Raw genomic sequence first — 24,790 nt, forward strand, 5'->3', positions numbered from 1 at the left:
ATGTATATAAGTAAGGTACGATGATTTGGTACGTCATTTCTGGAACAGCTGACGCATGATAACATGAACGTAAGGAACTAGAATTAATATGTACCGGTAAAAGGAATTGTAGCTCTTCGAAAATAAAGTCCAGTGGAACGATTTATGTAAAGTGTATTAGTTATTGTTATTATTAATGAGAATAAGTGATGATGAATTAATCTATATGAAAATAGTACGAATGTTGTTAAAAGTAAATAATGCTACGCGCAATATATAAGCAATTTAATTTACCTGGTCACATTTAATTCGCTTCAAGGATGATTTGTTCCACCGTCATCTTGTAATAAACAAATACTAAATACTATCGTACTTACGTTAAGATGAAATACGACGTTCTTATCATTAACCTACTTCTATCTAACATATATCTAGCAAGATCTTCTGATTCCAATTACGTCACGGTTCAAAATTTTCACCACCGTGCGTTGTGATATACTTAAGATTTCATCATGCCTCTCTAGAATTCAAGGACTTGGATGCAATATGGGATGCGTTATCACATTTAGAGGATACACCTCTATGGCGACCTTGGGCCTACAGTTTCGCTGCGCATGTCCATGAGACATGTCGCGAGACTGTATCAAAGTAAATTTGTTGCGCAATAGGAAGAGAGAAAGAAATCCGTAAACAGAGCTATTAACATATTTATTTATGAAATATGAACAAAATCATGTGAGTCATTTTTAAGAAAATCTACGAGAAAGAACCAAGCCTCAGGAGTAAACTATGCGTTCTGAATTGTTTGCTAGAAAAATACCTATGCTATAGTCGTATAAAGTGGTTAAGGAAATACTGATTGATGAAAAAAAAGAGCAAAATCGTTAGAGTTGTTTTCGAGGAAACTGCAATTTTGATTTTCGCTCTCCAGTAAACTACCCTTATATTTGGAGATTTAAAAAAATCCTCTTAAGAATCGTGTAAAAACAGTAAATTTAAAATTTGGTCTCGATACGTTGAACGGTATGGCCTCTAAGCGAGTAAAAACTTCTGCATCAGGACAAACAAGCAGACGGACTGATATCCAAAAATATGTTTCAGCATGTATGGGCCATGAAACGTGTTAATCCTTTATTTTTTTTTAACGATCACCACTTTTCTCGTATCGTCACTTTAAAGTAAAAGTAAGTAGAAAAAAGTCTTCAAGTTTAAACTACCCACAAACACAGAAAAGGCTTTCAGTGGTTTTACAATGTAATTTGTTGGTTGAGACTCTCATTCTTAACATTTTTCTGAACTTTTTAACTTTCGATTTTGTTGGTGAATATTTCAGTGAGATGATATAAACGATTGAGTAAAAAAGCGCTAAATTAGTTAACATAACTAGGACATTATTTTATGTTTATGTATTTTGTTCAATTATGTAAGAAAATTCTTTTGAAATCTTTTGTTTTTTTAGCAAAAGAATTGACGAGTTGGAAGAAGAGTTATCTGAAGTGAAGGAGAAGTTAAATCATAAGTCTGCTGAATGTAATTCTCTGCAGCAGCAGTTACAAGATAAGGAATCTCAACTGTCACTTTCTCAGCTTCGGGTGCAACAGGTTAGTCACCAAACGCGTTTTCGTTATTTCCTTTCCGCTCTTTCCTGTTTCCAACTTACCTGCCTTTACAGTAAAATTCAACAGTAGATATTTAGCTTTAAGGAAATAAAACGACGAGTGCCACAGCGAAGGAAATCGTAGTGTGTAAAATTATGTAAGTGAAAACTTGACATTTAAGTTCCGTTTCAATTTCAAACTGTTCTCCTCCTGGATGCTTTTTTGTATAATCTGTAGGTTTTAACTTGATCTACATGACAAGCAAGTCGGTAACAGTGACACTCTGGCGCTAACACACTGACGAGTGTTCAGAGTAAGTAGATGACCGATCAAATTTCCTGTGTATACTTTGCTGCGGGAAGGTTAAATCTGACGTATAATTTAAGATCAGTTACAGGCGAGAGAAGTGCGTTGTGCGTTTGTGTGCTAAGGTAAGGCGATAACATTATCGATTTGTGTTACAAATCAAGCCATTACTTATTGCTAAACAGACACACTTTATTCTTGTTGATTCCCTCTGTAAGATGTTTCTGTACTTTACGAAGTGTTATTTTAATAACTTTCGAGCAAACAAAACACCTGACACGGATATGAGGAATTTCATTCTTAGAAGAGGATGAGCAGACGTGGGTAGTTGTCTGTCAGGTTTACCAGGCAGAAAGAACAGTATTGGTCAGCCCATTTGATTTAGTAGTCAAACCACTTTTATTGGTTGAGAAGTTACAGGAGGAGCTCTTGATTGACTATAATAGTGTGAGAAGAAGAAAAAGAAATCGTAGCGCAAAATATTTTGGTTCGATAGTAGGAGGAAACAATGCTTTTCAAGGGTTGACATGATGCAGAAAGAGAGAACAAAAGGCCATAAGACAAAAGAAAGAGATGCCGGTGCTGAAGCCAGTATTGTGAAAACTCTTAACAAATTTGATAAAGACTGAAATATAAAGATTTTACGCCAAGTAAGGTGGCCACCAAACGAACGTATTTGTTCGACAGTTTTAAACTCATCCCGTATGTTCCATATGTTTTAACCAATCCTACTGTGCAGAGCATGTACTTACATTTATTATAGATGTAATGGAATTGGAAGAAAAAGGAATGTTTGACTGGACCGAGAACAAACCTGGGACTCTGGGTTTCCGTGCCGGTGCGTTACCAGTATGCTTCCAAACCATAGATGTATTAAGAAATATTTGACATACATTTATTGTAGATGTATAATTAAAAGAAAAATGTTAATGTTATGTAAATTCTTTTCATACGGCAATATTAAATTAGCAGCCATCTAAATGCATTTAATGATGATCCCATATGTTGAGCACAAAACTGACTTAGAAAGTATATACACAATATGTCTTAAGTAACATTGTCCTTACATTAACATCATTTGTGCTACAGTGGGCGATGTTTGAATAGTTCGATTTATCCTTGTTTTCTTGAAAAACATGTACACACAAGAAATCTTCCCTAAAAGCAGTATTTCTGGCAGCAATGGTAATTCCGTTAATGTTTAGATTATATGACTGACGTCACTTGACATTAAGGAAGTTTCTAACTTCCCGCTTGGACAACTATTTCAGATAAGTAACACAAGAACAACAGTTCTTGTACCACTTACGTATATTCACTCTGGTATGGAGATGGAGCTTCCATATAGCTAATTGTTTATGCTTTTCCTCTGTAATACATGGTGTTTGGAACTATTAAGTCCATTCTCATATAGCCTCGATGTTGTAAAGGGGCGTTAAATTCCAACCAAATAATATCGAACCATTTCTGTTTCGTTTTATTAAGTATTTCTTTCGTTTCACATATATTTATTTATCGGCTTTTAGACAGTTGTAGGCTTTGCTGCTATTTTTCGAGGTGGTTTATTGTGTTGGAGGCCGATGAATAATAGCAGGTATCAATCTAGTCAAATGACCTATCTTTATTTGATGGAAAGTTTCAATTCAGAGTGGTTTGTAGTGTGAATTGGACCTCATATAGTTAAATTGTGGGGATCTGCTTTCTGCGTTTCTGATACCTGTTGTATAGCTCACAGAGTCAGTTGGATCCGCATGACTTGATCACAGGGTCAGTTGGAGTTACAGCGAAATATTCCGCAACTAAGTGTTACATACAGTGCTCGAAGTGTAAAAAAAGCAGAGGTCGTATGTTTTATTACGATTTTGACTCGACATACCAGTTATCTAAATGTTGAAATACAGTGGGGGTATGTTTCCTAAAAAAAATTGCATTTTTATTTACATAAAGACTGAAAACCATTGGAGAGCTTTTTTTTTTTAGTTACGGAAGGGGGTTGCATGGAGAGACTTTGATCCTTCGACAACTTTCAGAAAAAAATAAAAACTATCCCCTTATGTTGTATTGTGGAGAATTATACAAGAAAATGTTCAAAAACCAAGTTTTTATATTAACAATTTCGTGCGGGAAAACTCCTGGACCCCCACCCGACTGAGGGATACTCCAAATTCCAGGAAGATCCGTCCCCCACATCAGACAACCCCTAAATCCGCCCATGCTCAAAACACGACATTTATATGCATTAAAGTAAGAAGACACACACACACACACACACACACACATATATATATATATATATATATATAAGAAAGAAAGAAATAATTTTATTATATCATATCAAAATATAAACTAGAAGACACCTCATTTTAAAAACTAAAGGTAGGAAAAAGATAACAAAAATGTCTGTGTTGTCAACTTTGAAATTATTTCTACATAAGAAACTTTTTTTTTTTTTTTAAACGTGCACAGCTATTCGTCAATTATTGTGTACAAACATGGATTTATTAAAGATAGTTAGCATCTACTATCCAGTGATGGTATGTCTGGATCACTGAAAAACCAAAGGCGGTATGCCTTATCACTGAAAAACCAGAGGCGGTATGGCATACCACCGCACACCATCTCACTTCGACCACTAGTTACATAGCCAAATCAGGAAAGCAGCAGCTAGAAATTATTTATTCTCAGTCAGTTATTTTTAAATATAGTTTATAACTTCAATCCTGCAGTTTCACCATCTGATACCAAGTCATTGTTGTCGAACTATATATATATATATATATATATATATATATATATATATATATATATATGTGTGTGTGTGTGTGTGTTATAAATACCATTAAATAAACATTCTTTGTTCTGTTTTACAGCTGAGTTCGTCGGACGATCCTGAATCCCAAAGCCAACTTGAGAAATTGCTTCAAGAAAAGGTCTCCCTTGAGCAAAAGGTTTCAGAGCTGCATCAAACGTTAGTATCTGTCGGTATGGAAAGAGATCAGGCCAGTCAGCAGTATCAACAATACGTCCAGCAACTGAATAATCAACTTCAGAGCCTAGCAACAAAGGTAAGGAAGAATTCTGATACGTGTACAGTGTGTTGATGGATAACTATGTATTGTATATGCAGACGAAAGAGAGAAAATGGGGAACTTAAAAATAGGTGCTAACATACAGTAAGTAGTTTTTTAGGCAGTAGAAAGTGGTTGTCAGTTTCGAAGTAGTAATTTGCATCATATTGTAAGAATAACTTATAAAAGAATAGCATTTTCTCTTTTAAAAGATTCGAAGCTATGTGAACATTTTTAGTATTAAAAGGAAGATTGAAAGTAAACTTTTTTAAAGCACTATTAAATGTTAGTGTTTGAGTATAAATCGTTTCCTATACAGTTTAATCTTTTAAGTTGTTCCGTTCAATTCAGTTCATTCTCACATTGGGTTGCGATGGCGCAGTAGTAGAGCGTTCACCTCTGGTTCATGAGGTCCTAGGTTCGATCCTAGCTCGCGCCAAGTGAACTTTGTGGTGGACAAACACTGTGTGCATGGGTTTTCTCGGAGTTCTCCCACTTTCTTCATTCCACCATTTCATTCATTTCTCATCATTGTCTCCTTTAGTCTAGCCGGCATAACGTGGGACGTAAAACTTAAAGATTTCATATTTTTATTCTCACATTCTCCACCTCATCACCTCATCTATGTTGTCCAGTCTTGATATTTCGTGTCTTAATTCTGAAGCTTTTCTTAAATAACTGTTCCTTCCCGTTCGTTTCGTATATATATATATAATATTAAATTGCTTGACCCAAGTTATTCTTTGACGATTTTTTTTTCCAAAAGCTTATTTATTGTTCTTCAAATATTACACTTCCTATACTTCTCAGGACTCTCAATTCTCTCTGCTGGTACTTATCACTTATCAGTATATACTAATCGTTTTTAGATATATTGCTCATTTATAATGTATTGTATTCTGATTTTTTTTTTTTTTTTTAAAGGTTGAATAGAAATCTAATCCTCTAAATAATTTTGAATTGCAGAGAAAAAATGATAATTTTAGTGTATCCTATAAAATCAGGTGAATCGCAATATTATAGTAGTTAGGAATGTAATGTAATTTGTATTTTGTCGTGACATACACAGTTGGAGATGATAGGGTTTACCAAAAGAAACGTTGGTAGTTGTACGCAATAGTCTGTGGAAAATTAGGATGGAGAGGTACACAGTTGAACAACACAGAGAAATTATTCGAATTTCCATCAAAATGCGACAAAGCTGGACGCGTTCTATCGAGGAATTGTGATGTGAACTGGCACAGATCATGTGATCCCGGCCTCTGGGATTATTTTCTGAGTGGTTGGTTATCTGCGGTCTGTGCGAATAAGCCACGAATAGTTTATCAGCTGAAATTGAGCATTAAAAACGCACCATTTTGAATTTACCGCGCTATGTTTGCAAAAGCAGTGCAGAATTGGACCTTGGGAATCCATTCTACCTACCGAAGCAGACGGAATCCATTCTGCCTACCGAAGCAGAAGAGAACATTTGAAAACTTAATATCTCTATTTTTGACAGTAAAAAATTATTTCATTATTACCTGTATATTTCATTCTATCCTATTTTAAAATTCTGACGTTCTTATTGGTCAACCTTATATTATGGGCTACCGAAAAGCATAAACAAACACCAACAATCATGGTGCTCTATGGTGTGCATTGAAATCGATATTTCAATAAAAGCTATTTCATTTTCTCTTTTATTATCTTAAGTGAAAATAAATTGTATTGCAAAAGTACAGTGAAATATTTATAATATGCTCGCCTGTATCGTGTTTCAAAGTTTCATTGTATCTTGTTTTATTGTAAATATTTTTGAGTGTTTTTAGGATTTTAGTTTAATTTCTCGTATTATTATCTTACTATAATCAGCTCTCAATTTTTACCAATAGTCTTGATAATGCTGATAGCGGCATCAGCAAAAAATCAAGTTATTTGCCCAATCTTCCATGTTTGTACACATAATAGGGTAAATAGCAAAAGTAATTGTGTTTGTATTCGTGTTTGTTTGTGCATAATACAGGTCTACAAGCGACTATGTTTTAAGTGTGGTGGTTGAAGTATCATTTTCAGTACAATAGCCAGCAAAAGTATATACTCATCCCATAGATGTTTCTTGCTCAATAACCTCGAAATCAGTTGATTAATTTGAGTTTTTGAATTCCTTCAGTTGATTTCTTCGATTTAGAAAGAACATTATTTTCTTAAGTTAAAATAAATTTGTCGGAAGTTATTTATGACAAGATCTTCGTTCTGATGATCACTTCTCCTGGCAGCTATAACATTAATATAGTCTTTATAATTGCTGGTCATTAAAATTTTTGTTACTCCATTCAGTTACAGGCTGTGACAGAGGAAAATGAAAAATTATCGTCGCGTGAGCAAAGCCTTGTTAGACACGTTGAAGAACTTGAGAAGCAATTACAGCTGCGGCTAGAAACGCCTCAATTAACTCCTTCTCAGGACTCATCCAGTGCACAAGAAAAGTTTGATATTTTGGAAAGTGAGAAGAAGGCTTTAGAAGAAAAGCTAGAAGCTCAGGTATCGATTAAGTTTTCTTTTTTTAGTAGTTACTTAAGTTACTATGAAATTTGTGTATCATCTATTTGTGTACCGTCTACCTCCATCTACTGCTTACTTCGGTTAGAGCTTTTTTGAGAAGGGGGAGAGTAGAGGATAATTTTTAAGGAATAACGTATTTATCACACAAAATAATAAATGCAGCCTTTTCTATCTTGGCGTCATCTTCGTAGTTGTGCGTTTTAATATTGTCAATTAAGATTAAGAACGAAAATGTCGAATAACGTAGCAATAACAATATTATAAGTTTTTAAATTAAATGTTTGTATGACACGATTTTATTGAGGGTTTGTATATCGAAATTAAGTGTCCTATTCTTCGATAAGATGTGAAATGATTCATATTTGTGTTGTTGATGTAAGTAAAATGGTTATTGCAGTAATTTTTGTATTTGTCCAAATTAGTGTTGTTTGATAGTGCTGATTTTCATTACTTTTAGAACCCTAAAATGTTTAACGAAATTAAAAAGTTCGTTACTGAATTCTCTATGTCTGTGTGTCTGTCTGTTATTTGCGATTTTTTCCATTCTGAACCCTGCATTCGATAAAGCATCAAAAGCTATCTGAGAAAGTGATGGAATTTTTCGCGTTTCTCTTACCGTTCCCGAGATATTGACCAAAAAATGGCCGATTTCCAGATACGTAAGAAGCCATATCTCGAGAATCGTAAGTCATAGAGAGATCATATTGGTGTTGATCAATACATAAGAGGATGGTGAACATTTTGGTACCAAATAGTGATTTTGTGGCTACTGGTTAACTGGCCACCATTCCTCAGATATTGGCCAAAAAGTTCGAATTTCGGGAGATTTAAGGAGCCATATCTCGGGAACTGTAAGTCATGGAGAGATGATATTTTGCGAATTTTTGCAAGACAAGGTGCGGATAAGATTTACGTGTAGGAACAATCACAGTTATTCTTCCCGCTGCATATCTCCGTTCTTTTTAAGTTCGTTCTGGCAATGCTCTTGGAGCATTCTCAACTGGTCTTAATTCTGACTTCAATATTTCTTTTCGTCATGTTTTTATACTTAACCTTGTACTTTAACAACAACAAAAATAAGCACAGTGAACAGTTTATGTAAGTCAAAACATAGATACGGAGCTATACCTATGAATTATTGTATATTTTAACAAACAATTCAAATAATAACAATCTTAATTGAGACCTGGAACTTCAATAAATTATACCATAGTATTAACAAATACCTCTAAATCATAAACCATTAAACAGCATTTTAGTTTTAATCTGGCAGTGTTGTGTAATAATGATAGTTCCTTGTGTTCTAAATTTCCGGATGACATCCCTCAGCGATCAAACTATCCAAAGGAAGGGAAGAAAGGAAGGACCTGGGACCTGTATGTTAGGAACTATTCCAGCATTTGCCTCATTCAGGATAGCTGGTCTGAAAAAACTTTCTACATTTTCTCGACCGAGTGCCCCCATCGGGAATCGAACCCTGAACCGCTCGCACCGAAGGTGAGAGCGTTAGCGACCACGCTACGCAGGGCCACTTGGTCTGGTTTATTGTCCCGTTTTTTGTAGTGGAAGGAAGAAGGTAGAAGAAAGCAAAGTTAACCCATTACCTGGATGCTGTATTGTATTTAGTGAGTCCAAGGAATATCGGAATTTTCGAAAATTTTATTTTAGGTCTTGAAAACTAAGATCATTTAAGTGCTGCAAAACTTTCAATTAAAATTCGTCCACAATGAATGTTATATTGTATGCAATAATTAAGCATTTCTTTAGTATATGTACTAACGGATGCTATAGGATAATATCACATAGAAAATAGCAGACGCTGATTTATATCATGATAAGATTTATGTGATTTCGATCCTTTCGGGAAACTTTTCCAGTAACATTTCTCGTGACATTTACTTCCTTATATAACAGGGTTGGCTGGTTTAAACCATGGTTTAAAGCAGCTTTTTTTTTTTTTTTTTTTTTTTTTTTTTTTTTTTTTTTAAGTTTAAACCAAAGAAAAGAAAAGAACGAAAAATGCTTTAAATCATGTAAACTTCATGGTTACGTTTCCACATATCAAACCGTGTGCATTAGTTTTATCTCCTTTTCACCTTTTTGTCAAGGCGTTCCGTGTTTAAATCTCGATCGAACCACAACCCTTCTTTCAAGTGTAGCGGTTCAGATGTTACTTTAAGCGAAAGTATTCTCGCTGATAAGCTCGGTATTACGTAAGTGTGTTAGCCTAAACATACGAAACGACACCAAATTGTATATTTCTGCTTGCCTGAATGCCTATTGTTTTATAAAGAAGTCAAGGTTGCTTAAATATACTGATAGAAATTGGCAAAATTGATCGACTGCCTACGTAGCTTCCAACAGTAGCTTGGATTGGACTTTCAGTTTTAATTTAACTGAATGATATCTACATACTAAATTTGTAATCTAATATCTCAGTTTTAGTGTACTGGTTATGATATGTTGATTTTAAAATTTTACGTGCCAATTAATAGAGATTTTCCCGTTATTGCTTTGCATTTAAAGTAATAAAAAGATTTTCCCGATGGCTAAGGCGAGAGTTTCCCGATTTATATATAATTCTGTATAAAGGTTTCACTTGTGCAACTCTTTATCTTTCTATCCTTTTGAAATGACTCTTGACGATTATATTACAAGTATGTAAAGATCAGTACAACGTATTTTTATGAGGAGTGCTTCGTGAGTGAATCGGCAGACTCATCGTATTTGTGGCCAATTAGTCCCGGTTTCGAGTCCAAATGGAGGACAATTTCTCTCGGATGTAACCCTGTTGTTGCACAATAACACCAAGGCGAAACAAACTTATTTCTGTTTATATATAATATAAATACATAGAGCAAATTATTTAAACCAAAAAAACCTGGTTTAAACAAAAAAAAAAAGTTTAAACAAAAAAAAAAGCAGTTTTTTGATTTTTTAGAAAAAAATAGTTTTTTTCCCAACCCTGTTAAATAATAATCTTAGAGATATTCCTGGAAAATTTAAGGAAACAGGATCAACCGAAAAGTCATACATAAAGGAATACTTCTAAGCATATACAGTAACACTCATATTTGAAATTTCAGTGTTTATGAATGGAAATCGGTAGATGATAAGTGCAAATAACAAGTGATACCAGAACTTAAATTGTTTTTCGGATGGCACTGTTTACTTCAAGTTCTCTAGGGTTATATCTAAGATTATTATAAAAGAAAGCAGATGCAACTAGGAAAAACGTTACTGAAAAATATTCCAGAGAATATTGAAATAATATAAATCTCAAATTTCATCAAAATACAGAAGAGATTATTTGCTTTTTTTTTTTTTCGTTCATTATTAATTTGTTGTGCGTACATATAACTCAGTACTTAGCGCGTGTGGTCTCTCGTTCGATTCTCTGTAGAAGCACAGTCTCACGTGTAACCATGAAGCAGTTTGGAACTTACTTAATACGTAAAATACGGTCTAAAATGCTGTAAATAACGGCTATAGGGACAATATACTGATCTCGCACTTAGTAAGTACGAGCCATCCTACCATCCATAGCCCTTCATATACTCTTAAGTAAGAGAGAGATTTTAATTTACTAGTTAGTTGAATTCAGGAAGAGTTCGATAATGTAGATGATATAATAACGACCCAGTATTTGTAAGGCACGTTTTTTGATGATTCTGTATATTGTAGCTCAACCTTTCCGAGTATCATATAAAATTTATTGTACGGAGCTGATGAAAACTTACTCTGTTTGGTGGCAGGTAAAAGAATGTACGCAGTTAGTGGAGCAACTGTCAGTGAAGGAAGCAAGAGTTGAGGAGCTGGAAGTGATGATGGAGAGGCTACAAACTGATCAGCCAGATCGAGAGCGTTTGATTGCTGCCATGGAAAGTGATAAAGTTGCAGCAGCTCGTGCTGTCAGTCAGAATCAGCAGCTAAAGAAACAGCTAGAAGAACTGCAGGACGGATTCATTAAAATGGTTAGTGTCTCAGGTTTTCTTGTAGTTTTGCGTGAGTAAATGTTATTTACAACCATTGAGTTTCGCTTCACATTGTGAAATTACGTTAGAATTCCATAATACGGAAATTCATATTGAAACCGGAAGTTGTATTAGGTTTTACTATTTCGACTTCAATAGAAGAATAAGAGCTGAAATTAAATCTTCTCGAGAGCAGTTTGTCATATATATATATATTAATGAACTATTCCGAAAAACTGTAAGAGGTGATTCCTCATATCAAAATAATAAAAAAAGTTCATATGGACCTATGGCGACAAGTGCATAGTTTCAGAGCTAGGGCCGTCCAAAATCGCGCAAAAGCTAAATTTCAAGAAATTCTATTTCGAATTCCAGAAACTGTGGATGGTGGTTCTAAAGGAAGCCACGCATACACAAGCCAAAAGTGCATATTTCGTCAATTTTGAATAAGTGTACAGGGCATTCCCTACAGGGTGTAATTCTCACATATGCTCTCAATAGAGTTTTCAGATATGCCCTGATTTCAAGGAGGGCCCAAAGTAGGCAGGAGGTAAGCTTTCACAACTATGGATATCCAATGCTTCGCAGGGAAGTCGGAAGTGTTAGAAACTGACAGCTTTGTCTTTTTATGTTCTGAATAACGTGTGATGCGATGTATTTCGTGACGGTATATTTTACGTTTTCTTCACTTATAAGCGTGAAAGAAAACATTGCAGAATGCGTTCTCCTGAGTACGAGAAACCATGCTGCTCACGATCCTTAACACTTCCAACATCGTGCCAAAGGATTCCATGTTCACTGCTGTCAATGCTTATCGTTTGCCTACTTCGGACCAATGGCATGTCTGGAAATTTCACCCTGTTTGGAATATTCTGTACACCCATTGAACATTAATAAAATATGCATTTTTGGATTGCGTATGCGATGCGCAACTTCCTTTACGCTAATAAGGACCACCATCCACAGTTTCTAAAAATCGAAATTGCGCCTGTTGAAATTTGTCTTTTTCGCGATTTTGAACAGCCCTAGCCCTGAAACTATGCACTTTTCGCCATTGGTCCATATGAACTTTTTCTCTTATTTTGATGTAAGAAATCACCTCTTACAGTTTGTTGGTATAGTTCATTAACACCCTATATATATATATATATATATATATATATATATATATATATATATATATATATATATATATATATTAAAATATGTTTGCGTCCTCTTATTGCTGTTTTCGCCTTATGAGAATCGATATTGGAACTGCAACTGGTAATATATTTCGGCCATTACAGGTTTTAGTAGATAGATAAGGATAGAGATAAAATCTATTCTAGTTACACTGAACCGATATCAAAAAATTGCTTCTCGCTATCACCGTTTTCCTCTATTGCGAGGTGCCACTTCCGGTTTGTATCCAGAATGAAGGTGGAGGTCAGACTTATTCTTGACGCCTTGAATTCAAATCAAACCAGCAATTTCTCCCCATCTCTTGTACAGTTTCCGCTCTATGGAGACCAGTATTGAAATTGGAGGTGGTAGTAGAGAGAGAAGACTGAACTCGTGGGACACAGAATCCTTTCAAAAAACTGCTTTTAGCTATGTACTACAGTTTCAGTTCTGTTGATCAACGGTGAAACAGCAAATGGTTGACTACAGGTCTGAATAGAGAGTTAAAGGTGGAGATGGAATATATATTCTTAGGGCTGAATCTATACCAAAAAGCCGTTTCTCGTTAACTCGGACGTTTTTGGCCTGATACCTGTCGAGAAACAGACGAATGGATATAGCCTTTCTGTAAGATCATACTTTCGAAGTCTAAAAATTGATCATTTTAATTTCACTAACCAACTTTATACCAATTGCAACCGCATGTCACAAGGGCTTGCTGCTCCCTATATATCTTCCATACTGAATTTGTCCAAATGAGTGATAGATACATATTGTTTGAAACAAGAAGTCCGTGTGTCAAATTTCATTCCTTTGTGTCCAACAGTAATAACTAAAATTTTCCCATTGTTTTCATGGTGAAATTTCCAAAATTTACTCAAATGAACAAGATATTCGTATCTTGTTTATTAAAAAGTTCCATATACCAAATTTCGTACTTGCACATATAAAAATTCGAAAAATATACGTAATGAACGGGGAAATCATTTAAGCTTCTTCTCTTTGTTAATTTTGTAGTATTTAAGGAAAACATATGTACGAAATTTCAAGATCACATACATAAGACTTTCGGAAATTCATTAAAGGGCGAAGAATTTTTAATCTCGTTGAGTTTCAAATTTCACAGATCCTAGTTATATCCTTAACGCTAGAGTTTAAAGTAAGGTACCAAAATTTTTTAGATTCCGGGAACTCTTGCAGTATATGTCTGTCCCCTAATCAGTTTTTAAAATGAACCTCTTTGAGAGTGATGAAGGGAAAGGTATTTTTAATAATCTTTAAATTTAATGTGGATTATTTTTCATTACATCAGCTAAACTAGTTCCATTGAAATATGTGCATTAACCGTCACATAATATTTTCATGTAAAAGATAAAAATAAATAAATTACAAACAGATTACAGGTTTACTGTACTTAGGCGACCGAAAAACACCACATTTCAATTTTTTATGGCTAGATTAATGTATTTAATAGTTAAATTTATTTTACTATTAGTACTAGAAATAGACGACAAAACTTCTTCGAACTGAAAATGTAAAATGATGGGATTGTTCCCGAGAAAGTAGGACATGTGGTAACCTTAGTCTCAGGTATGTTCTTTGAAATTTCCCCAACCGCATTGTGCGAGTATGAATTGGGAAATACCAAAACAGACTAAGTACATTTCTGACAAAATGGAGGTAGAGTGACATTTGTGTTGTGAACTGAAAAATTTATCATGACAGAATGAACGAAACCTGTAGCTGCTTTAGTTTGTGAAGGAGTGGAATTGTGAAGAGTGCATCTTGCCATTATAAAAATTTCAGTTCTCAACATAATTCCACTGTATCTCAGTTTCGTCAAAAATGTAGTTATTCCGTTTTGGCATGCCCCTTTTCCTCAATTCCCCGTAAGAATCAAAGAAGGATGTCGTCCTACATGGCTTCTAGTTTTTCTTTCCAAAGTTGTGTTTTTGTCGGTTACTCAGACTTGTTTTCTCGATGCTTTTTCATTCAGATTCATCAAGATAAATATGTTTACGCAATAATAATAATTTCTAAAATGTGCTTCTGAGCTGTTGAGTACACGACTTAATTTTTGCTGTGTAATTTTGTTTTAAACAATGGCGATTGGAATTTGTTTTGGCGGGCAGTACCTAGATTTAAGGTGCCATTCAGTGACCAGCTTAAACATCTTTGAGTGAATGATATTTGTACAAAATTTCAAATTTGTACGTCCGAAAACGTTGGAAAATTGCGTTGCAGAGGGTGTTTTCAACCAGAGTAAAATTGCAAATTTCAATTTCACCAACCCAATGTTTTAGCTTATATAGTAAATCATATATATTAAAAATTATATATGTGAATATTTATTTTTTTTTAATAATGACAATCTTGTAACAATATTACGTTATATTAAATTTTCGTAACAATGATTTCATTTCTGTAGTTACGTTTCAAAATATCAGTAATTAAAAGCAGAAACTTTGAATCACTTTTCAAGAAAAAATAATGATCCTTCGCGATAGATTGTAATTGTATGAATGTCCTCATCAATTTAAAAGCAGTAATTTGTGGTAATGATTGCGTAATTATATTTAATTTATCTATAAACTAACTTTATTTCTTATGGGAGTAACTTAATTTATTTTGTAAAGAAGTCAAGTTTTAAAGTATTGACTCAACTAAGTGTAATGTATTTTTCTGTTTTGCAGAGTAACAATAAGTTAGACTTAACGGAAAGACTTGAACATGAGCAGCATATATGCAAAGAACTTGGAGAAAGGTTGACCCAACAAGAGGAGGAATTGGAAGAACTTCGGTAAGTAATTTAGGTATACAAATAATTTCGAATTGTAAAGTAATATAATTATTGAAATCAAATCTGCACATTTATAGATGTTCATTTTGTATACAACAATGGTGGAATACCGCAGAGGAGTCTGGCCGTTGGACCGATGGAAACATGAACCCTTGTCTTTCACAACCAATTGAAGGTAAATATTCTACCAATTGAGCTACGAACGAAAGAGAATAAACCATCAGAAAAACAAAGAGTTGGCCTTGACGTCTAATAAAAGGAAGATTGGGATTAGTACCCCTTCCTCGCCAGCGGTCATATTTTCCTGCGGTGAGGTTCAGTCTTTTATCCTTACATAAGGTTCATTTCTGATGTGAAATTCGTGGTTCAATCCCAACTCTGTCCAAATGGGCGTTTTGGTGGACAGATATTGGGTATTCTCCTGTCTCGTCCACTTTCTTCATTTTACCATTACCGTGCATCTCATTATCACAGTACAACTAACTCCCTCGTGGCTATATGGTTAGCATACGCGAGCACATGTGGTTTGGATCCCATGTTAAGCTGTAGGTCTCATAGAGCCTCATTGCTGAACAGAACGCTAAATCAATCAATTGTCACCGTCTCCCGTAGTATCGGAGCATAACCGTGGGACTTAAAAAATTGAGAGCTGAGGTAGAAAATGTTGGTAAGTAATATCGTTCTTGATTTGTAGTCGAAGAATACTTATGCTAGAATCAGGCATCCTAATCGTTGTCTTTCTGAGAATAAATAAATAAATAAAATAAAATAAAACAAAATAAAGGAAAATCAGCTTTCATTCCTCTATGCAGTGTATTCTTTACGTGGCAGTGATATTACATTACCAATTTATTTTAAATTATATATTATCTTCTTGTGTTAAGTGAAAGTCATTCTAGTTTAGCCCTAATTTTAAAATTAATTATTTATATTTCTTATTTAAAGTCAAAATACAAACACGCCTAGATCGGTGTCGTTATTAAAAGTAATCATCTTATTTACATTGTGTTGAATTCGAACTTTTATGCTCCTTCGTAACTAAGTGGCTAACGTGCTTGCATTCTATACGTGTAGTCTCAAGTTCGATGGGGAATAACGTTGAATAAACATAATTCTGATTCTGTTTTAAACAATAGTATCGGTACGAGCGGTCCTGGGTTCGATTCCCAGTGGGGCACTTGGTCGAAAAAGTGTAAAACGCTTTTGCAGGCCAGCCACCCTGAATGAGGTTTCCTTGGGTTTTCCTCATTCACATCAGGCAAATGCTGGGGTGGTACCTAACTTATAGGTCCCAGGCCGCTTCCTTCCTTCCCTTTCCCCGGATAGTGTGCTCGCCGAGGGACGTCATCCATCAAAACATGACGGGCTAAATGGCCTTAGATGCCGAAAGCTCAGAAATCGAAATCTTAAATCCTAATCCTTAAACAATAGTAGTCATTCTGATTCCACTTTAAACTGTGGGTCCCGTTTCACATAACTTCCATACTGAAAAGGAATGTTATACTAGAACTAATCAAACTTTTAAACACGTAGCGTGAAATTATCCATTACTAACAAGAGTGAATAACTATATTTAACTTGTCAGTCGTCTAAAAATTTTGATCGGTTAACTAGGTACATTTTAATCGAACAGTCGAATTTTATTTGATTATACGTAGTTTTAATTCTGTACATTGTAGAGAGCCCACACGTTTTTATGGTGTGTAGCTCAACGAATTTATTTTATACACTTTAACAAGGCTTGTAAGTTGATGTTTGTGGAGCTTATTTACGAAAGTAGAGAACAATAGCTTTTGGGTGAGGACGAGAGGAGGTTTCTGTAGAGAGAGAGCTTCTCAACTTGCTAGAGCTGAGAAATGCAAGGAAAATTGTGTGAGAGGTTCTTTATAACACTTACCTTAATTGAAATTAACGTTTTCCGTTCTTACATTTTAGTTATTTCTATCAACTGATCAAGAAAATAAGTATAGTTTTTAGGCATTAAAAATGAGAAAGAAATTGATCGTGTTGGTTAGAACTGATAAAGAAGATAGTATATTCTGTGTGTTTAATCTTTCCTTTGTAGAATAAAATATGACTATTAAGACTATACATGGCTTTGGATTGATTATTTTAACAAAAGAAACACTGACCAAAGCTTAAAACAAAAATGGCAGAACGTGATAGTTGGAAAGTGAACAAGAAGACTTACGGGATTGGCTGAAAACCTCAGCAAATAGGAGAAAAAAAAAGTACAACAATAACTTTATATATGTCTGTTAAAAGAATTTAAATGTTTTGATAACAATGACTATGTATATGACTGTTAAAGAATTTAAACTTTGCCATAACAATGACTATATATATATGTCTGTATTTTCATTTATTTTCGATATTGTCTGAAGAAGGATATGTTAGATATCCGAAACCGTTATTATAATTTTTAAAAATAAAAGTGTGTTTTATTATAATTTTTTAAAAATAAAAGTGTGTTTTAAGCTTTGGTCAGTGTTTCTTTTGTTAAAATATGGCTAACTGTTCCTTTCAGTTGTCGCCTTTTGAATAAAGATAATGAAATCCAGAAACTTCAGCAAAGTTCAACGGAGCTTTCAAAGCAAATGCTTCAGCAGAGTCAGATTACTGATCGAATGCGACATTATGAAGCTCAAGGTCAATTAACGGAGATGTTGCAGCAGGAGTTGGAACTGGCCAGAGTAAGTATTTAGTAACACATTACTCACTCCGGAATTAGGAGATTTTGGAAATAGGGTTTCAAGGAGAGTCGTTTGGATTAAGGTTCTGTAGACAGTGTTGTTATTCGCCATGATAATTGTCGGCGAGATAGTGTTGCACGTGCTATGAAATTCAGATTTCGGTATAATCTAAATTATGTAGTGAATATTTTTGAACATGATAAGAAAACTTTAGATTTAAGTGTGGTGTAATAAATCAGCTTATATCTTGTTCGGCAGGATGTCAAACATGTCACAGCATGATAGATTTCTGCACCAATGACGTTGATAACTTTGGGACAGGTGAGTTATTGTCTTGTAACTAGCTAAGGTCATATATAAAATTACAAAGATAAATCAGCGAAGTGCGTTATATGTATGACTTAATAAACGCTCAAACTCAGTTCACTCATACATTGAAATAACAAAGAAAACTGAAACTAACAACAGTATAAGCTTTGTGGATCAGACCATTTATAGGAAATTAAATATGTGAAGATATTGCAGGATACAGTAAGTACCCAATATAAATGCGCAAATTCCACACAACCAATGGACATTGCACATTTAGGGTTTAAATTGACCCGAACACTTTCCTTTCCCTCTTATATTTTGAAGTCAGATTTGTACATTTTTCAAAAGATAACACGGAAAGAGAAATTTTCGATCAATTTTAATTACAAAACAAAATACTCAAAATTAAACTCGTAGATGAAATATAAATATCGTTGTTTTCTAACTACAGTTTAATGAATAAAAATAAGGAAAATAGTTGGAAAATTAATTTCTGTCCGCAAAAATCATAAAACGGCATCTGGCTTATAACTGTTTTTATAGTTCAGTTTTAAAAACTTCATTGCCCACTGCTCTTCCCGAAACTTCCAAAACACCTCATCTAATCACTGTGAACAACAGTGACGATTTTCAGATGAAATATGGAATAAATTACATTTACTCATACGTAGTAATGTTTGTATACTGAGTAATGTTTATTTTTTTCGTAGGAGCGTGTACAGGCACTGAGTTCGCAAAATAGCGAACTTCGTACCTTGCTAGCTCAACAAGTGCAACAAGTAATGCAGGCTACGCAGGGCTCTGATTCTCGCAGTAGCGGAAGTACAGAAGATCTGAGTAGGAAAGATGAACTGTTGGCGTCCCTTTCGGCAAGTGTACGACAGTTGGAGCTCGAAAGAGATCAGCTGATGTCTCAGTTAGAGGAGCAGAAGAAACAGAAAGATAATTTGGTGAAACAGATGGAAATAGGTAAAAAAACAAATTATGTTCTGGTACGGTATTTTCAGTTAATAATAGAAATCCATACAAATATTAATTACGTTTTATTCTTGTTTTCTATGTGTGAAATAAAAACTACCTGAACCGTCGACTGCACTTGAATGCCATCTTCTCCAAGCTTATAACTAGGAAGGAATTAGAGATTTGTGTAGAAGGAGAGCTATAAACCCAAAGATGAATACCTACAGTATTTGTTGATTGAAGTTCTTGCCTTGTTTTTATTTCGTTTCTTCACAAATAGGATTTTTGACAGGGAACACGGTGGTTCGGTGGTAGAGTGATGTTTTCTGATGCGAGGATTTTCTAGTTTAATTCATGACCATGTGAGTTTGAGATGGACAGTTTCGTGTGCGTGGATTTTTCTCGAGGTTTCCTTTTTTCCTCCCACTGTTTTATTCCACCATTTTTTTCACAACCATCCACTTTCATTAATCGTTCGTCTTTAGCCTACAGGGCATAATTGAAAGACATAAAACTATATATTTTTTTTTTCATTCTATTTCACAAATCTTTAACCATTAAACCTCCGGTTTAATATGTGAGAAGTTTTCCCTCCATTTCTTGACAGGAAGAAAGTTTGACATTTAAAGTAATGATATTAGGTTAAAAATTCGTCTTTGTGAAGTAACTAAGAGATAAGAACATGAAAACTTAAATCAGCACAATAAATTAATAGTTTTGTTGTTAAATATTTATGTGAATTGTGAAGAAACGTGAAATCATGGCATTTAAGAACTTCAGTCAGCATATCAGTTGTAGAATCTCATCTCTGACGCATGAGATATCTGATTGGAACCCAGCTCCTGTCAAGTGGGCTGTTCGGTAGACAAACACCGTGTTTGTGGCTTTTGTCGGGGTTCTTGCATTTCCTCCTGATGCATGAGGTCCCTGGTTCGATTCCAGTTCCTGTTTAGTGGGCTGTTTGGTGAACAAACACCGCGTGTGTGGGTTTTGTCGGAATGTCTCGTACTATCGTCATTCCAGCATTATCATCCCATCTTATCATCACAGTCTCCCTTAGCATCGGTGGATGCACATGGGACGTTAAACTAAAAAATAAATAAATTAAATAAAACCAATGGATTTCTCAGCAAGATTCAGCTCCTGCCTACAAGATGAAATAAATCCAGTAATGACTTGAGCACAACGTGTCTTGACTTAATACCATAGTTACTAGTTCCAGTGGCGGCATTTCCTTTGGATACTGTGCTACAATAGATGAGTGGCTGACCAGACTCCCGAGCCTGTGTGCGTGCCAACGGCGGATATTTTGAAATATAATTGGTGCGAACTGTTGTCAGATCATGTATGCTTCAACATCCTTTGTGCATATTAAATTACATTTCACCACATTGGTGGTTTTTCACTTATTCTTGTGTGACAGTATGTATGGTCAGACTAAGTAAAGTCTCTCCTTGTGAGAAATTAAGGAATCAGTGATCGTGGTGATATACCAAACCTTATATTGATGTAGACAAAAACGAAATTCAGACAGTTTACCGTGCTGGTGAACTAATCGTCATGCCACACAGTCGCTCTCTAGACCAGCCATGTTATCTGATTTGTTCAGCACTTGCTTCAGGAGTAAGAACGTGTGGCTGGTTCGTGTCCAGTTATATCGTAAGCCAGAGAACCGTATTCGATCGCTGGCGCACGCGCAGTATATTATTTTTCACTCTGAATTCATAGCAGAAACTCATTTCTAGCAATCAAAACAGAGTTTATAGAAGAAAATGTCACGCAAATTTTTAATATTTATTTACGGCTGACTGTTGTGCCTCTTGTTTTCGTTCCAATTCACATACATTTATTAAGGGTTGGATGGGGTTAAGCATAGTTGTTCGTATTATGTAGCAACCTAGTGGTCCGTGTTTTAATTTCCTAATCCATTATTTTAATCTAATTTTTGTAGGCTTCTGTCATTGTGCAAGCCGTAGTGTGATTTTTCTTAAATAGTTTTCTTTCTTTTTCTTTGACGGCATTTGAATGTCATCCTATGTAAAAGTTGATATATAATGATATCTCGAAACCAGCAGAATTATTCATTTCTTTGTACTTGTATTAATGTCAGCGTGAGACTTGTTCTAATAATCATGTCCCGAGAACGGTATTTTCTTTAAGCCGAGAACCTAATAAATTTTCTTTAATATTTTTTTTTTGGGGGGGGGGGGGGGATTGAACTAAGGACATTAGTAATTCTCAATGTTTTAAATACCGGTAATAATTTTCGTTATTTTTACAATGCTAATCTTACATGAACGCTTGCATTTCTTAATCGTTAACAATTAAAATACCACACACAAAAAGTATTTATACAGATTACGGAGTCACTTAAAGTATAAGTATTTATTGTTAATTGTTTTCTGTTCTAATATCACAGACCGAAGTGAAAGTCCAAGTAAACCAAACGAAGTGTCGTCTGAGGAGTATATGAAATTGAAGGAAGCGATGGAGAAACTGGAAGAAAGATTTACTCGTACGATGAAGGAGATAGCAGATCTGTCTGAAGAAAAGCAGAGATTAGAGCATTTAGTCTTACAACTCCAGGGAGAGACTGAAACAATAGGTGAGGATTAACATGTAACAATGAAATTGGAATATCAGTTGATGTAGTTCGTAAATTGGTTTCTTTAGCATTTCTGTACAGTCTGATGTAAACCTAGAAAGAAGAAGCTAAATGATCGCCTCTCTTTTGGCGTTGTTTTATATGTAATTCAGAGTTGCTTAATTAAATGAGATCGCTTCGAATTACAAACCCAAATATTAGAGATGGGAGTCGCTAGCTGATGATAATAATAATGAAAACTTGAGAGACATAGGCTTTTTAGAGCTTAAAATGAGTTGGTGAGCAGGATGCGTTGGTAAATGGTTCATTAAACATTAATCGTTCTGGTTAAAATGTCATTTTCTTTCGAATGTGACGCGAATATTTTTTCTTCTGGTAATTTATTAATGTTTATTTGTGCTCGTCTGTTGCTGTTGAAATTCTGAAATTCAGTGTAACTCTTATGAAGGCATAGAATATGAAGAAAAATTGATGAAGTTTTGTGCATTAATTTCGTTTTTTTAACCAATATTCTTAATTATGCTTCATCTTTGTGTTATTAAAATTACTGGTTAAATATTGATGTGCTAACTATAAAATGTCTATTCGTAATATCTTCTTAAAAATCTTAACACTTTTCTCTGTCTAGTTTCTTATCGGAAACGTGGTAGGGATATTTTTATAGCTTATGGAAATTGAGACTTTTAAAAGTATGCATTGGAATTAAACGCATTTATAACTTTATAATATATGGTCTTATTTATATTGTATGACAGATTTTTCAGCATTAAAACTGGAATTAACAGCTTAATTTAACTTTTCCAGGAGAATATATTGCCTTGTATCAGATGCAGAGAGGAATACTGCGTCAGCGTGCTCAAGAGAAGGATGTGCAGTTAGCAAAGCTTTCTCAAGACAGAGAAGAGCTTCGTGCGAAGTTAGCTCAACTTAATAACCTTGTACGACAACTATTAGCAGAACGTAAACACCAGCCTGTGCCTGGAAAACCAGTTTCTGATCTTCCGCCTTTAATTGAGCCTTCAGGTATGTTGATAGATAAAGATGAATATGTTGGTTTAGATTTTGATTGTTTTTATGTATAGAGTATCCTTATGATGTACAACTAAAACTTAGATTGGTTCGTTTCTTGTCGGTTAAAATTGCTCTGAGCCATATTTTGTAGGATTCTTCCTCCACCATTTTTATACGTGGCAGTACTTTCGTTCTTTTAATAAGTTAATTTTCCATTTCATATTATAATAAATTTCATAATAGTCTTTACTACGGTTGTTTTGAATTATGTAATTACTAGTGGTGGGCACAAAAACCGGTTTTTCGGTTTTTAGGAAAACCGGTTAGGATTTTCACCGAAACCGGTTATCGGTTTTCTCCAAAATCGGTTTGGTTTTCACCGGATCCGGTTCCGTTTTTTTCCAAAAGTTCTTCTATTTCTGACCAGAATAGAGTTTTGTTCTCTGGAAACCGATTCCGTTTCCACAGAAATAGTTTTGTGTGTTTTCCAAAAGTTTTCACCGAAACCAGTTTCGATGAAAACCGACCGTTTTCGGTGAAAAACTGAACCTGTTTCGGAGATTCCGGTGAAAAACCGAACAGTTTTTTTGAGAAAATCGAAATGTCGGTTTTCATATTTCGGTTTTTCTAGAAACCGATTTCCAGTTTTATAAAAACCTGTTTTGCCCATCCCTAGTAATTACTTGTTTCTTCTGAAGTGTCATTCACTTTCAGATTAGTTTGTTGTACGCCGTTTTTTCATAATTTTGTAACAATCAGTAAGTGGTATGCATTTGAATAAGAGACAGTTAGGAAGATTAAATGTGTGTAAGAGATAATAATAATAATAATAATAATAATAATAATAATAATAATAATAATTATTATTATTATTATTATTATTATTATTATTATTATTATTATTATTATTATTATTATTATTATTATATTTTGATTTAATTTAGATTAAAATACATTTATTTCTGATATTGTGATGTTTTCCCCATCAATCGTTGTTGTTCACTATTGCCTTTCACCTTCGTATCATATACACAAAAAGTAGTTCCAGCAATAAATTCAGCACCACAAAATAGCAGAATAACACATCCGAAAATATTAGACACTTTCAGCAATGATCATCATAGGTATTCTGTCATTATTGACAGGTCACTTGCCACAACTGAAAAGCTTCCATCTTCCAGTCTTCCGTTAACTTCTTCGTGTTGCGACGACGCGTAGGATTTAATAATGAAACACGCCGAAGGTGCCGGGTTAGAAACCCACGCAAAATCATTTTAAAGTTTTATACTTAAGAGCGTTGCACACTAAAGAGACGAGTTGATGAGATAATCGACAAAAAACACAGTAGAGTCCTGCCAATCATATAAATAAAATTCCATTTTTTATTAATTAAGATATAATATTTTAATGATCACTTTTCGCAGAAAGTTCAAACATTACACAGTCTTTCACAATAGCACTGAAAGTAACACAAGTTCTCGAAAAGTTCTATTCATATTCGAACTCTTAGACAACATTCGCATTCTTCCATTCCCGATTTAACTTCTGAATGTTCATTTTCTTTTTTCAGAATTAAATTGAACAAAATATAATGTACATATATATGCTGCTTACCAGTAGTTTATTTTTGCATACCATAACTGAAACTTATAATAAAGAATAGCAGGCACCACATGTGACTTTGAAATCTTCCAGAAAATACGATACAGTTGTGTTAAATAGACAATTCCTTATATTGACGCACAACTTCTTAGTTTACTATAAACTTTTTCAATA

General features: G+C 34.4%; 1 protein-coding gene across 1 annotated transcript in view; it reads left to right on the forward strand.

The window, feature by feature from the left end:
• Nucleotides 1-24,790, forward strand: part of LOC145672431 (golgin subfamily A member 2-like) — a 53,605-nt gene that overhangs the window by 17,618 nt on the left and 11,197 nt on the right. Inside the window, exons 6-14 of the mRNA XM_081741582.1 lie at nucleotides 1,439-1,580; nucleotides 4,754-4,948; nucleotides 7,271-7,474; nucleotides 11,251-11,469; nucleotides 15,327-15,433; nucleotides 17,961-18,126; nucleotides 19,149-19,407; nucleotides 21,818-22,003; nucleotides 22,808-23,026. Of these exons, the coding sequence (XP_081597708.1) occupies nucleotides 1,439-1,580; nucleotides 4,754-4,948; nucleotides 7,271-7,474; nucleotides 11,251-11,469; nucleotides 15,327-15,433; nucleotides 17,961-18,126; nucleotides 19,149-19,407; nucleotides 21,818-22,003; nucleotides 22,808-23,026 (1,697 nt within the window). The remainder of the gene's footprint in view (nucleotides 1-1,438; nucleotides 1,581-4,753; nucleotides 4,949-7,270; nucleotides 7,475-11,250; nucleotides 11,470-15,326; nucleotides 15,434-17,960; nucleotides 18,127-19,148; nucleotides 19,408-21,817; nucleotides 22,004-22,807; nucleotides 23,027-24,790) is intronic.

Source organism: Thermobia domestica, chromosome 2 (genome assembly GCF_964235325.1).
Source record: "Thermobia domestica chromosome 2, izTheDome1.hap1.1, whole genome shotgun sequence".
Taxonomy (NCBI): Eukaryota; Metazoa; Arthropoda; class Insecta; order Zygentoma; family Lepismatidae; genus Thermobia; species Thermobia domestica.